At 39.6% G+C, this 15,220-nt stretch overlaps 1 protein-coding gene across 1 annotated transcript; it reads left to right on the forward strand.

The window, feature by feature from the left end:
• The first annotated feature begins 277 nt into the window (after positions 1-277).
• adrb2a (adrenoceptor beta 2, surface a) lies at positions 278-5,584 on the forward strand. The gene is made up of 2 exons (XM_042493506.2): positions 278-416; positions 694-5,584. Exon 2 carries the CDS (start codon positions 694-696, stop codon positions 1,948-1,950), a length of 1,257 nt encoding a protein of 418 aa, XP_042349440.2. The 5' UTR covers positions 278-416; the 3' UTR covers positions 1,951-5,584.
• The last annotated feature ends 9,636 nt before the right edge of the window (positions 5,585-15,220 follow it).

The following is a 15,220-nucleotide window of genomic DNA, read 5'->3' on the forward strand; positions in this document are numbered from 1 at the left end:
CTGAAATAAGTGTGTGCAGGATATGCAGGAATTTTGAGACAGACATATGTTTAAAACATGTTAGGTTAGAGCTAAAAGTCATTTAAAAAAGTCTGCAGCTTTTGTCTCGTGCAGCCCTGCAGCAGCAGCGGCTGCAGGGACAATGTGTTCAAACTCTCAGGAGCTCTGAGCACCCTCCGCAGGCTGGTTGTCTGATTGGCTGAGCACTGACCATGATGTCATCACTGCACGTTATAAGGGCTCTGGGAGACACATTAGGAGAAACACTGCTCAACTGAGGGACTGAGTGAGTGAGACACGCGGAGGTTAAGAAAAACAGACAGTAGAGAGACGGACATGTGACAGAGAAGGAAATACTGAAGAGTGACATTTCTACTTTGTATGGGAGGCAGGAAACAAGACAACTACCTGTGGAGGTTTGTACTTTCATTGTTGTTTGACTTGTTTAGCTTGCTGTTTAAGCTTTGCTTGCTGAAGCTTAGCAGGATATAATGAATTTGTCTTGTGGTGTTGGTGCTGTAGTTTTTGTTGGAAATGAAACAAACAGACACATGAGTGTATTTTTGTTATTTTTTAAGCATATAATTTATAAGAAGCCTGTTACTTTTTCTTTTCCTTTCAGGCCACTTTTAAATTAAAATTGTGATCCTTCTCACCTCTGTGTGTGTGTGTGTGTGTGTGTGGTCTCTTCAGATGGGAAGTACGACCCTCCCAGTGCACCTTAATGTGAGCGCAGTGACAACCAACTTGTCGTCAGGCTCAGCTCAGAATGAGGAGGGTTACAGTGAGGCAACAATGATCCTGCTGGGCATGATCATGTCCTTACTCGTCCTGGGCATCGTCTTTGGCAACATCCTGGTAATAACAGCGATTGCCCGCTTCCAGCGTCTGCAAAATGTCACCAACTGTTTCATCACATCCCTGGCCTGTGCCGACCTGGTCATGGGTCTCATCGTGATTCCTTTTGGTGCTTGCTACATCATCTTTAACACCTGGCACTTTGGTAGTTTCTGGTGTGAGTTCTGGACCGCCACTGATGTGCTCTGTGTGACTGCAAGCATCGAGACCCTTTGTGTCATTGCTATAGACCGCTATTTGGCCATCACTTCTCCCTTTCGTTACCAGTCCATGCTGACCAAGTGCAAGGCTCGCATTGTGGTTGTGCTGGTGTGGGTGATTGCTGCCCTGATATCTTTCCTGCCCATCCACATGAAGTGGTGGATAGCAGATGGTGAGGAAGCTGAGAAATGCATTAACGACAGCAGCTGCTGCGAGTTCTACACCAACATGGCCTACGCCATCACCTCCTCTATCATCTCCTTCTACATCCCTTTGGTCATCATGGTTTTTGTCTACAGCCGCGTCTTCCAGGAGGCCAAGCGCCAGCTGAAGAAGATTGACCAAAGTGTTGGACGTTTTCACAACAGCGACAACACCAACCTCAAATCTCTTGAGGCCAACAACGGGCGTGGCCACAAGAAGGCCAAGTTTTGCCTTCGGGAACACAAAGCTCTAAAGACACTGGGCATCATCATGGGGATCTTCACTCTATGCTGGCTGCCCTTCTTTCTGCTCAACGTGGTGGTGGCCATATGGAAGGTAGAGGGCACTGAGCTCACCTTCAGGATACTCAACTGGATAGGTTACGCAAACTCTGCCTTCAACCCGCTCATTTACTGCCGCAGTCCTGAGTTTAGGTATGCTTTCAAGGAAATCCTCTGCATGAAGAGGAACCGCCTAAGTAACCCGGGTCCCGTGAACGGATACATCTACAGCCGACACAGCTGGCAGAGCGAGCAGCAAGGGAGGAGTAAAGGCAGCTTGGAAGACAGTGACATTAATGAAGGGTGTCTGGGGAAGGGAGCAGGGATCTGCAGTGTTGTGGACAGAACAGTGGACCCCAACGGGAATTGCAACAAAGGCCTATCAACTGTTACAACTTCCCTTTAAAATTGGAGCCCTGAGACATCTGTCAACAAGGCGATCCAGACATGTTTACACTGCTACCATAAACTTTATTTCCAATTGACTAATGAAGGTAAGGCCAGTCCACCTGACTGGTAAAGACTGCTTTAAGGAGTTATAAGATGTTCAGCTGAGGAAAGAACTTCTCCTCCTCTTTCAATGAGTAAATACTGTAGGAAGATCACTTTTCCTTTTGTTACTTTTATCATATTTAACTTCCATCTACCTCATCACATCTTTCCCAACATGTTTCTTAATTGATTGTTTCACATTAACTCACTGTCCACAGGACACATGGGCAGTATCTCAGCTGTTTATTTACTCTACTAAATGGTCTGTGCATTATATAATTGCTAATTATGGCTCCCATTGAATTTGCGGGCATGTTTTTTTCATCGGAGAGTTCTTGGCAAAAGATCCCACAATTTATTAGCATAAAAATGTTTTAGAGATTCAAAGTAAATGTTGGAGGCTGTAAATTCCATTCAGGCATGCCAGTTCGGCATGAGTACTTATTTCCATCAGAAAATGGACGAGGAGCATGAACAGATCAAACTTAATGCCTCTTTGGTGCTTTTGTTTGAAGAAATACATTCCAAATCAACCAAGATTATAATTTGGCTTCATTCTTCTCCATATTTTTTTTTTTAATTTGATGGATTGTTTCAGTGTGAAAGATGATCAACAACAGGTCTTTTTCTACTCACTGCTCAGCAATGTTGTGAGGCCCTGCTCCCCTCTCTGGTGTTTTACAGCCAGTTTCATGGGTGTTTCTGTTGCCAGCAGATAGCACCAAGATATGAAGTTATCTACAACTCACTGGTGCAAGCTGAGAAACGCCTGGGGCCATCCTTGGTTACATCATAAAAGTGAAAGTTTGTATATGTTGAGTCAGATTATATTATCTGCCCAGACAATATCTAATATAGTGCAAAGCAGATGGCATTAATGTGATTAATCCTGCATAGTATTGACCTTTAAAGCTTGCAGCTGTTTCATGAAGAAATGCTTTTTTTTTTTTTTTCTTTTAGATTTGCACCGCAAAACCTATCAGTCATATCTTGCATCCACTCCACTGGTTCAGATGTGCAACATGCAAGTAGTTGGTACACTCTATAGCTATTACATAAGTCAAACTATGAGTCTCTTATGTCCACTCTATGTGCCGGTGGCAACAGTCACAGTTGTCCCTTTTGTCACACAAGCCCTGTTTGTTTATTACATTGTGTTGTTGCTGTGTTTCAGCATGTACAGTGTTTACTGAAACCAGAGAAGCGGTTTCCTTAGTCATGGCACAAGGGTACAAACCACACACGCAATAATAAACAGTGCATCGAAATAGCCAAGCGATAACAAAGTTCCAGGCCTGATACTGGCGGTGGTGGTGACTACTCACAGGGCCAATAAACGGAGATGAGAAAAACAGTCCTGTGCACCTTTGTCAACTGCTCCCCGACATTTCCCAGAGTCTCCTCACTATAAACGGATGTCTTTATCTTTATGAAATCGGCCTAACATTTGGATAAGACACTCAGGAGTCCACTGGAACGGTGCCTCAGCTGCTCCAGTTGTTTCAGTCAATTTCAGACTGTCTACCATGTCTACTTTAGACATGACTTGGTGTGCAGTCTTCAGGAAATGCCCCCAATCCAGCTGGGCCCAGCCCAATAAACATGAATAAATCCATTATCTCTGTCGTTTAGTTGGTGAATCAGATAACCCTGTCTCAGGAACAAAGTATACAGTTCCCATTTTGAATGATCAGATATGATGAGAACCAAAGGGCCAATGTGAAATGAGACTCTTTTTTTATCGCCTGTCTTAGGATGACAGACTCTTAGGAGTCTCACTTTTTGATGGACACAAGCATTGATGGAAAATGAGTACTTAGCAGGCATTCACCCACTTTTCCCCGCACTAAATGATAGGTGTTGCAAGTGTCACCATTTCCCCAGACAGTTTGATGTTCTGATCAAAGTGACAGCGTGCTAAATGTGGCTACTGACAGCAGGGGGGGAGCAGGGGTTTTCTGCCAGTCTAAATCGGTGTTTGTGACCTGTGTTTTAGTGCATGTGTCGCCTCCAAAGTAAGGTCAGCCGACACCATCAAAACTGTGAACTTTGTTCCCTCTGAGGAATCCATATGTACTGTATCACCAGGTTTGGACAGTCACAGACCTTTGGAATAGACGTAAATACAGTGTCATCGTACGTCAGCGTTTGCCATGTGAAAAACAAGCTTTCAAGCATGTTTATCTTTTTTCTGTTTTTCTTTTTCATGGATTTACAGCAAAGTAAATGCAGGGGTTGAATGTCACAACAAATGTTCTCCAGGGTATTTTTTTTTTCAACATTTTCACTGTACAGCTTGCACAATGCACAAAACAGACCAAGATTTTGATACATGACTATTTTATTTATTCACTTACAATCAATTGCATTGACACTAAATGAATGACTCACTGCTGATGGTCTTGTATTTAAAACATCTTTAGAAGCACTTTGCAAGTGATCGTTTGCATGTCTGCTATATATATGTGTGTGGTGATGTGTATGTGGACTGTGGTGCAATTTCCTTTCAAAGTGATCTGTTTTAGCCTATTGGAGTAGGTTGTAAACCATATATCCACACTGCTCCCTCCTGGCAGTGGCCTCTCCTTGCACCTCAGCTGTCTCAATTAATGGTTAGTGTTTTATCAATACGCCTGTATAATAATAGGGAGGGTAATTCATGTCTTCACCTCTTCATGCTAGAGGACATAGCAAAGATGTGTGCAATGAGTTTTGAATGATTTCATGACGCTACAACATTCCAAATACAGCTGATGGTTTGGAGCAAGTCCACTGTTGCATGAAATGTACATGCAGTTTTCCCAATGAAATTAAGAGGAGATTCTGGGTTGAAGACAAGTCTTAGAGGTTGTATAACAATGAGGAACGTTAATTTCAAGAGCAAAAGAAGGTCATCTTTTCTATATTTTAATATGATCAAGGCTCAGGTGGGCTAAAGCTGTCCTCAAATGTTGTTCCTATTTACCTCAGTAATTTACTAAAGTCACTTTAACCCCCAAAAACAGCTCCCCATGATTTGGATAAGGTCATTCAATAACTTAAAGCAGCACTGTATGGCACTTGAAGCATTTGTCTTTTTAAAAAATATATTAATTGAATCCACGTTCAAGTTCATGAACTATAAACAATTAGTGGCTGGGGAGTTCACTTGTACTATAATATTTTTGTGGAAGTCACCTTTTCTGTTTGCAACTAAAAATGAAGAGTCATGAGAAACTGCAGAATCTCAGCGCAGATGTTGTCATAGGTGGTCTCTTCTGATAAATTGATGTATGTGAATGTGATTTATTTTCTATGAAAGTTAAGTGTCCCTTTAGCCGTCATGTGAGAAATAAACTGATTATGTTGTAAATCTCTTTTTCGAGTGAAAAAAGCAGTCACTCAGCTGAATGTTTACTAAATGTTTGCAAAGAATTTTTCGCACAAAGTTTTTGTCACTGTTTGTTAAGGTAATGAAGCTGTTACAACATGTGGTGTCCTGTGGTATTTATGAAAAAGCAAGTGTATGTGCTGTAACATTTGTACTGAAATAAATTATGTACACGTTGCATTTATTGCCCTTAATGATGTGTCTTTCATAAAGCTCAGACAGTGAGTGGTAGATTCTAACTCTACAATACAAAGAATCTGAAGAATAAGGTGTAAGCCATCTGAATGCTTTAGGCATGCACGCTGACAGCAGTTAAGTCTATTTCAGTATGGGAAAAGCAGTCATGCAGGCATGTGATCCAGATGGAATGATGGACAGGAAGGAGATCAGGATCTTATGAAACTGTTTCCACTCTTCTTTTGAAACTGCATGTCTTCACAATTCTCCAAGTAATCATAGATTAAACAGAGCACCTAATTGTACCCAACAAATCCAAGGAAGGAGGACAGTGGAGATATATAGAGCCATAAAAATGTCTTAATATTTGGCTCTAAGCCAGAGGGGATAGCATTTTTCATGTTTCTTTCAAGCATGAAATATGTTCATCTGCTGAATGAAGATTAAAAGCCTAGTTAGAAATGGGTTATGGATGCAGAAAACTACAGCCATAACAACATATATAATAGGTTTTGCAAATCAGTTAATACATTTCATGGTGAACAAAGGCACACATTTCAAATATTGTCACTTGATTGGATGGGTGTTGACAGGGGCACGTTACACCTTCTGTTTAGAAGGCCTTTATCAACCCATGAAATGGCTGTTGTTGCAGTTGGACTTGCATTAGGTTTCTTTTTTACTCCTTAAGGTCTAGGCACCAAAACTATGTGATCAGGAGAGGTTTATGGTTAAGGTACAATTAAGTAAGTTTGTTACATAAAGTGACATGACATCATGCAATGTGAGGTGACGTGATGTGACATGATGTGATGTTACTTCTATGCTGACTTTTGGTTTCACACAGAATGCAAACAGTTGTCTCCTACAGGTGAAATTCCTTTGTTTGTTTGACCTATCCACAATCTGACCCTCTCCTTACATGGACATTGTTGTGCTATATACTACGTAACCTGACCTAACCTCATTGCTCCTGTCAGAATGACTACAGCCCCTGGAGGTTGCAGTCTAACAATAAACATAACGGCCTTTTAATGGCCTGATAACAACCTTCTGACCCTACATCACTGTTTTCTCTTTTCTTCATGTGACAGAGTAGGTCAGCAAAATGAGGTCAGCAAACAACACAAGTACATAAATACCTTATAAGACAGGTCATACTTTGTAACGTATGTGTATATATATTTGAAACGTATCTGCTGATATATACTTTTGGTTTCTCTGTCTTGTTATCTTCCACACTAACATTATATCACATTGAGAATTGATGGGCCATGTGTATTTTTGTCTGACTTGCGATCTGCTTTGAGGAGGAATGGCTGGTGCAAATGTGAAGATTACTATCTTGCAACCTACAATAGTAGGCAAGCGTTACTTCCAAGGCCAAGACATACATCATACAATTGCAGTTAGTTTGTCAGGCAAGGGTTACATTAAAAAAGCCCCATTAACAACAGAGTGGTGAATGATAACCTTAACCTCATTTGAATGGGCAAGTAAACACTCCAGCAACCACCACTGAACTCATTACCCTCTCCAAGATAACATTACATTTGCCAAGCACAATGGTACAGTAAGTCCTAATACTAAAGGCTATTTCTCTCGTGTCAGTGAAAGTAAAACAAACTTCTTGAAAATCTTAACAATAAAGCATTTTTTCTAATATCTGTGTTAGAATAAAATTAAGGGCTGACCTTACATTTTTTTCTCATCAGACTCACCAACCAGCTCTTCAATACAAAAATCAATGCTGATCTTTATTTCCTTCTATATGCATCATCAGCTGGATGGTGACTTTAAGCGCCAGACCTGTTAGCTTTTTAATCTCAGTCAGTCTCAGTCTGATTCTGTAACCATCAAGTCCCTATTAATAACCCTTTATAAGGTGTTAGTTTTAGAATAAGTAATCTTGAAACATTACAACTTAAGTCAGTAAGACAGCATTTTAAATCAACTAGCAAAAGTTGGTTTAATTAGCTAACTACCTCTGTCTGAAATTAGGAACACAGTATCAAAATATTACTAAGAATTGTAATATATTTTCAATTCAATAATGTCAGAATCAGGTACTGTTATCAGTTAACCGCCTTATGAAATAGGAAAGCTTAACAACAGTAACTAAGGGGTGGGAATTAGCAGACAGTTAATTATAGATAGCCATATTGTGGCCCTATGAACTCCTTTACACCCGAAGAATCAGCCTAAAACCTACTTATTATCATATAAACCGTCTTAAAAGCTATTTATCAACTAACTATTCATGCCTTCCTCCTACGGTTGAGCTTCAGTTATGCAGAGGCATCTTCAGTGTAAATGCATCCATTTTTGCACACAAGAGCTCCTCACCACTCGTCACCCTCTAATCCTTTAAAACTCAAGTTTCCCCCGGCTCAAGCGTCAGATTGCAATTTCGGTTTAAGTTGTGTCAAATGCTCTGTGTCTTTCAGTGGTTCAGACGTGCTCTGAAGGCGATCCACAGGGATGTGTGCAGACATGACTCTGTGAGATCTAACACGTGCTCTCTGAAGCTTCATGATCGAATTTTCGATAGAGAAACTTAGAGAAATCATAGCCAACTTATTTTTCAAACAGTCTGCTCAGACTTTTAGATAAGTCCATTCATGGTAATATCTATCATCTGACTTCAAGGACTCCGTTCTTTAGAAAAAGATTAAGAGGCCATTTTCCCATATCTAGACCCACCATGTTGTCAGAGTCACAGTTTTTTTAAGCACAGGGAGGGAAAACTCTCTAGACATAAAGGGTCTGTTGGTACAGAATGACTATTTTCTCAGATATGTTCATCATGACATTGATGCATACAGGGAGTGAGCATGCGAAAACGTTGTCTCTGATAGATCGATAAGTCCCTTGGCACTTTGGTGACTCCAGTGGCCAAGGCACCACAATGTCTGCAGTCCCTTCGCTCCCAAGGGCCTTACTAGCATGTGCGCGTGTTTGTCTATGTGTGTATTTGGGAGTGCGTGGATGTCTGCGCATCTCAAACCATAGCTTGTCCGCATCTGAAAAACTGGCTTCACCTGACCCGAGGTTATGAAAGCACATACAAAGTCAAGAAAAGTGCTTCATTCTGTTTTTCAAGGCCAAAGAAAACGCCATAAAACAACTTCAAAAATATTTTACTTCTCACACATGATATTCTGCTGACGTGTTGTGTGTGTATATGAATGTGCCATTCTTCTATAAGAGAATATTTTCTTGGACGGTTGATGAATGCTCTGTTGTAAGACTTAAACCATGAAGACGGAGACTCGTTCTTACAGTGTCAGCTCTTTTTTGGCTTTCTCTATAATATTATGGAGCCCTTGGCAATGAAATAGATCTCAATTAAAAACATGAAGTCCATGTTCATATGACATTCAGTGCAAATCAATTGGCAAAATACCAAGATGTCAGTGGGACAGATGTGAGACTAGTGATGTCAACCGAATACAGGATGTAGGGGTCAAAGGTTAAACATATGATGAATGACGCCTCAGAACCTCTCTGGGACACATGAGGATAAATGTTACGGCACAGCAGCCCGCATTTCTTCCTTTTCCTCCTCTACTAATTCTTAAGGCCCAGTCACACCAGAGAAGGCAAACAACAAAATTCTTCTGTTTTCACCAGGCCTTCAGGAAGTGCGCAGAGCTTGGATCCAATTTTCATAATGGCCAAGCGGGTAAATTACAAGTGTCAAGTGATGCCATTGGGCCCAAAAAGACTTTCTCCCATTGACTATTGTGAAAGAGACATCTGTAAATCAGTGTATGGATCTTTGAGTGTCACCCCTGTGAAATCATCAGTTTTATTATCAGAATTTGGTTTATTCAGGCAGATAATAGGAGTTACACAAATTAATTATTTTATCTCCATTCAAATTAGCAGAGCGCCCAACCGGAAAAGCCCTATGATGCGGAAGCAGCACCGAGTCATCTCGGTAATGTTGATAAAGCATTTGAAAGTTTTTGCCTTCATGTAGACTGACCAACTTTAAAAGGAATGTGACGCATGGCGATGGATGTTCAAAACATCAGCAGGTTTATTTTTATTGCAACCACTGCACTAGCCATCATTATTTCCAATTGAAGGCGACATAGGTGTGTTATGCGAGCAATAATGGAAACACAAGCCCCTTCTACTTGGTAGAGAGGGATTTCTTGGAGCTGAAAGTCCATGATTTCACAGAGGAATTGTGTATTCAAAACTTCCAGATGATCCACTCAACTTTTTAAGAGTTATGCGATGCAGCCACACCTCTTTTAGCTCCTGCTGCATCAGGCCTGAGGGAGCCAGTTCCTACTGACAAGCTCACAGCCATATCATCATGTGACCTATAAAAATGGAAAAAGTGTTGTTGTTTTTTTTTTTCAAATTGCCTTAAATACCACCTCATGTGAACTTAAAAACGTTTTTGCAATAAATGGAAGTTTTTCCTGAATTGACGTGTTTCCATTAGGCGTATTTTATATACGCAATTTCAATTTGTGTAATTTGAGGGTTAATGGAAACCTGCTTTCTGACGGTCTTGTGCCTGCTGCTTTACTCTTTGTATGTTGACAATTATTAGGTTAATTTTTTTTTCCCAGAGACCAAAGAAGAATAACACAGTCCACTTTTGTTCAGTATGTGGAGCACCTCCTCTGAACAGACTGGCTCCAAACTGCATACATCTGTTTGTGGTTTTCTATGATGAAAAATGCATTCTGGTTTTGATTTACATGAGGTCATGAAAGTTTTCAAACTGAGTGTACGGGTGGTCACACACAATAAGGTACAGTTGGTAGGGGGCTTGCACTACTTTACTTTTAGTGTCAGCCCTAGTGTCATCATATTTCTAGTTTTATTAATCTTTTTCTTCATCTTGCTGCTGATGCTAAATGACTTTTTGTGTAAATTTGGATGAATTGGCACATTGACACAGACCAAGTTAGATGCAGTGTAATAATACGATTTTAAATGTGCCTGCCTTTTTTTCCCTCCCCTAATGGCTCAATTATCTGACAAAATAACAGTCATAATTTGCTTCCAAGTAATCAATTTGACTCTGGGCCAGCTCCAGTATATTGTATTGTTAATGGTGAGTTAATGGCTTTGATAAGTATTTCTTTTACCACCTTTCTAAAGCCAATTTGGTGCCTTATGTAATGTTTCGGAATAGTTATGTTTTACAAATACAGAATCATGGGGGAAGAGGAGAAGTATTGTGGCAGAGTGCCTTCTTAGCTCCAGGAATTGACTTTTGACATAATTATTAACCAGCACCCTCACTGCCTCAGCAGACTGGAAGCAATTTTACAAAATTCCAGTCGTCACTCACTGGTGGATGTACGTAATTGGGTGGCTTCTATTAGAAAATGTTTCTATTTTTAAATAACTGGAAATCTCATAGGTTTTGAATCATCCAAAAGAAAAACAGACACTGTGACATTTTTGTTGTGTCATAACAAGAGTAGAAATTCCTTGTTCCAGCACATTGCAGCCAGACATGTCAGGCCTCGTCACTCCTGTAGTCTCTGTGTAACTGGTCTCTATCCCTTTGACACTAGAATGACAGCATTTCTGACACACTCAGTGTGTTTACTGAATGAGAGAGAAAGATGCTTGTCAGTTAAGTAAACAGATGCCTAATAAGGTGCTACAGAAATAGATAGTGTGGCGTGCCTGAGTGCAGAGGAAACTAACAAATGTGTCTACTTTAAGTAGGTCTAAGTGTGTGTGTTTGTGCGGATTAATGGGCTCATGGTTCATGTCTGGTGGCAAAAAAGTACACAAGAGCAAAAAGAAGATATAAGAAAATAAAAAAATAATTTAAAAAAGTTATTATGTATTAATTACCAAATTGGACCTACAAGGAAAAGCTAAAAACCTGAGGGTGAAAACTGTCATGTTGTTCTTGAAGTGCAGAGAAATGTTCAAACTAGTTCAAGTGCAAGGATCCTGATGGACCTGTTCTCAGAACAATATACTATCTCCGACATTTACAACGTCATATCTAGGTCATGACCAGTGAGAGGAGACAGTTCACGTCAGCACGAAGCTCCTCTAATGAAAATCTCCACAGACAGAGTGAAACCAGAGTTAATTCTGCCGGCCAAACTTTTCATCATGAGCTGCCTTAGTTACTCACCTTGACATTATTGGGGTTACAATAAGACTCTGACAAACATGGATAATGTTTCAGGTTGCTGTGAGATGGTCAACCCGAGACAGTAACTTTCCTTGACATTATAGCAAGCTCACACTTGCCAATCATCCATGATAGTATACTGAAAAATGATGCAATGTTTGTGTACTTGAAATGTACGTGAAAACCAATGTGAGTTTTTAGGGGGTTATAACACTAAGCAGATAGTTGGCCATCACACGTTTTTGTGGTGTGTCTCGCACCATCGGCACCCTTGTTGGCTTTTTCCATTAATTCAGCATATTGAATCAGAATCAAATATAGTCCCCTATTATTCATGTTTGCATGTATGTGCGTGTGTGTGTGTGTGCATATGTGTGTTTTGGTGGATGTCATAAATTCATTAATCTGATATAACAGTGGAGGATAATGTAACCAGAGGAGAGCTATTCTGTAATTATGAGAGGTGAGGTGGAGAAGGACAGGGCAGGATAGTAAAGCAAGGCAGAGTGTGTGTGTGTGTGTGTGTGTGTGTGTGTGTGTGTGTGTGTGTGTGTGTGTGTGTGTGTGTGTCCTGAACAGCACAGCAAAACGTTGGTACTGAAATTGCACTGTGACAAATGAGGTATGCTCCAGTGACATTTAAATCACTGTGTGTCTCTTTGATCATTATGTAATTAAGTAAAAGATCATTGCATTAGCAATGGCATTTACCTTAAACAAAAATATGTTAGCATGTGACTTTATAATTCCATTAAAGGACTGCAGAGATGCTGTGGAAGTTTTTAACACAACTGATATCAAATGGGCAGATTGACAGTAAAATCATCTCCCTTTCTTTAGAAGATGTTTCTTTAGAAGTTTAAAACCACTCTGCCATGTATGGTGTTCTTTTATTTTCTTGTATGACAAATTTAATCATTATTAGTGAAGTCAATAAACAAAAAAACGCTATGTGAAAGAAGGAGGAGTCTGCCCATTTTCACACTGTGTGAACAAGATAAACATTTCTGTGATGCAAGTGGATGAAAGTGAATTCTTCATCAACTTATTTTCTTTAAGACTTTGTTTAGCTGTGTTACTAATTCTCTAAAAATCCTTGTAAGTTTTGACTGTGTGCACTGCTGTGACCACGACTCTGACAGAAGCTGTGCCAAAGTTCCCAAAAAGGGCAACTTCTTGGCTGTCTTTAAGACTAGCATCAAGTTCTCACTCTCTCTCTGATATTTTTAGGGTCATTTTTGCAAACTGATAATGGAGAAATACCTCCAAATTGCTTCCCCAGACATAATAAAAAATCCAAGAGGCATGATATCACAATTTGAAAATCTACCTTCATTGTTGATTGTGTTGCTGCAGGTTTTATTACATGCATGTGCCCCAGAGTTATCCACTGACACCAACATATTACAGTATGTGCTAAATGTGTACTTATTCTTTTATGTTTGTATGCAGTATAAGAATGCAAGATGTTTTGTGTGCCTTCAAAACTTTGTATTAGTAAGTCATATATAGCTACATAAATTAAAACTAGTTACTTGTAGCTAAGAAGCCAATGTTGCCTGTTTCTAGTTTACAAGAAATGTCTTTTTTTAACTATATTTTGAAGTATTTTATAAATTGACTTAAAAATAGACTTGAACTTGTAGCGCCTTTCTAGTTTTACAACCACCAAAGATAATCGATGACCTGATCTATCTATCTACCTGATCTAAGCCAATAATAGATTTTGCCTCTCTGTGTGATTTTTTTGTATATTCTGTGTTTTGCTTCCTCACCCACCTGCCTTTGCAATATTTTATAAGGCTGTAAATATCATTATTGTGCAAAGGTCTTAGAAATAAAAGGGGAAAATGAAACTCTCATTGCAACCAGTCAAACTGGCCTTACAGTTCAATTCAATTAAGCTCAGAATAACTCTTTCCATCTGCATGTTCAGTTAACTAAGGTCCACAAGTCCTTATGATTTCCAGATGAATAAGCAAAAACTAGAAACAGACAATTTCTTGGCTTGGGTATTTCCTTTTTAATGCATGTCAAACTATTTTGGCACAGAGCTTCAGACAATTTTTGCACTGAAGGGAAATGAAAAGAAAGACGTTTCTTATTATTTTATAGAGATATGAAAACTGCTTGGCCTTACCCGCTCCCTGCTGACAAATGTTTACTGAATAGCAGAGGTAAGGGTTGTGTGTCAAAGTTGAGTAGCACAGCATACATACGCTGTATATATAGTAGTTGAAATACTATAGCATTTTGCTTAATGTTCTGGAGACTTGTTACAGCCCACCTTTAATTTATAGCTCCATGGGTTTCCAAATGGTGCTGGTAAACCCAATCAACCAGAATGAATATTGGCATTGTACATTTCTGCAAATCATGGACATGTAGCATTTGTACATTATTTTGTAGCAAACGGATTAAACATTAGGTTTCTCTAAATTTCAGCAAAGCTGCGTTTAATGTTTGGTTATGTTTCAACAAAACCTGCTTCATTGTAGTTTAGAAAAGATCGTGTTTTTGCTTAAAATACACATTACACAGCACAACCACCATTGGAAACATTGTCAGTGTCTTGCTAAAAAACAGGCAGTGCTGGTATTTGTTGGTCTCGATCAGTGGTGTGCAGCTTGGTGGGCATCCACCATCACCTCCACCTTTCAATTTTAAAATCAGCTTAGATATATGTAATTAGAACTACATCACTTTTTAAAAATGTACAAATGAAAGGTATCTGTGGTGCATAAATCTATAATGCCAACATTTTCTTCAGGTGATAGTGCTGTTTTGTGAAACAAGCTCTCAAGCTAAGAATGTCATCTAAGACAAAAGAGCATTCATAACCCTCCTGATTTCATAAGACGATGATAAAGTCTCTTGCGACATAAGCTGCAGTCACCTATTGTTTAAACTATCTTGTATAAAACTTGGTAGATCAGTTAAAAAATGTATTTATTTCATCTTTTAACATTCACTCTCTTCCATGCCAAAAAAATCGACATGCTTTTGGGTACCATAAGATTATTCAACCATGTGTTTTTCTGCTATTGATATCAATCAGCTTCTGCACTTCCACATAAGCATTCAACAAAGTGAAGAGCGGAAAACTTGTTAAGCAAAAGTCCCCAAAGATCATTTCAAAGTAACCCTGGGAATACTGAAAAAGGAAGAACAATTCAGTGCTTGTTTTGGCACAATTGGACGTATTTTTGAACTTGTGCTAAACTCATGCCTGTGGGGGAAGGAAGAAGCCCTGCAACATTATTCAGCATGCAGGCCGTGTATGCAAACATTCCTTCCTTTGGCTCATTGCTTTACAACAACCCAATCTGAAGCAGTTTCTCTTTGTTTGTCCTTGCCTGAACTCTTACTCTTGTTTTTCTCTGCCATTTGCCACTGTGCCAGTTCCATAAAATGCAGGCTATACTTAATATCCTGTTACTGTAATTCAAGAAATACCACCAGGCATGCCATTCTCTCCAAAAGTTCAAGGAGCACCACATGTCC

This window comes from Plectropomus leopardus, chromosome 8 (genome assembly GCF_026936395.1).
Source record: "Plectropomus leopardus strain MGB_pleo_1.0 chromosome 8, ASM2693639v1, whole genome shotgun sequence".
In the NCBI taxonomy this organism is placed as follows: Eukaryota; Metazoa; Chordata; class Actinopteri; order Perciformes; family Serranidae; genus Plectropomus; species Plectropomus leopardus.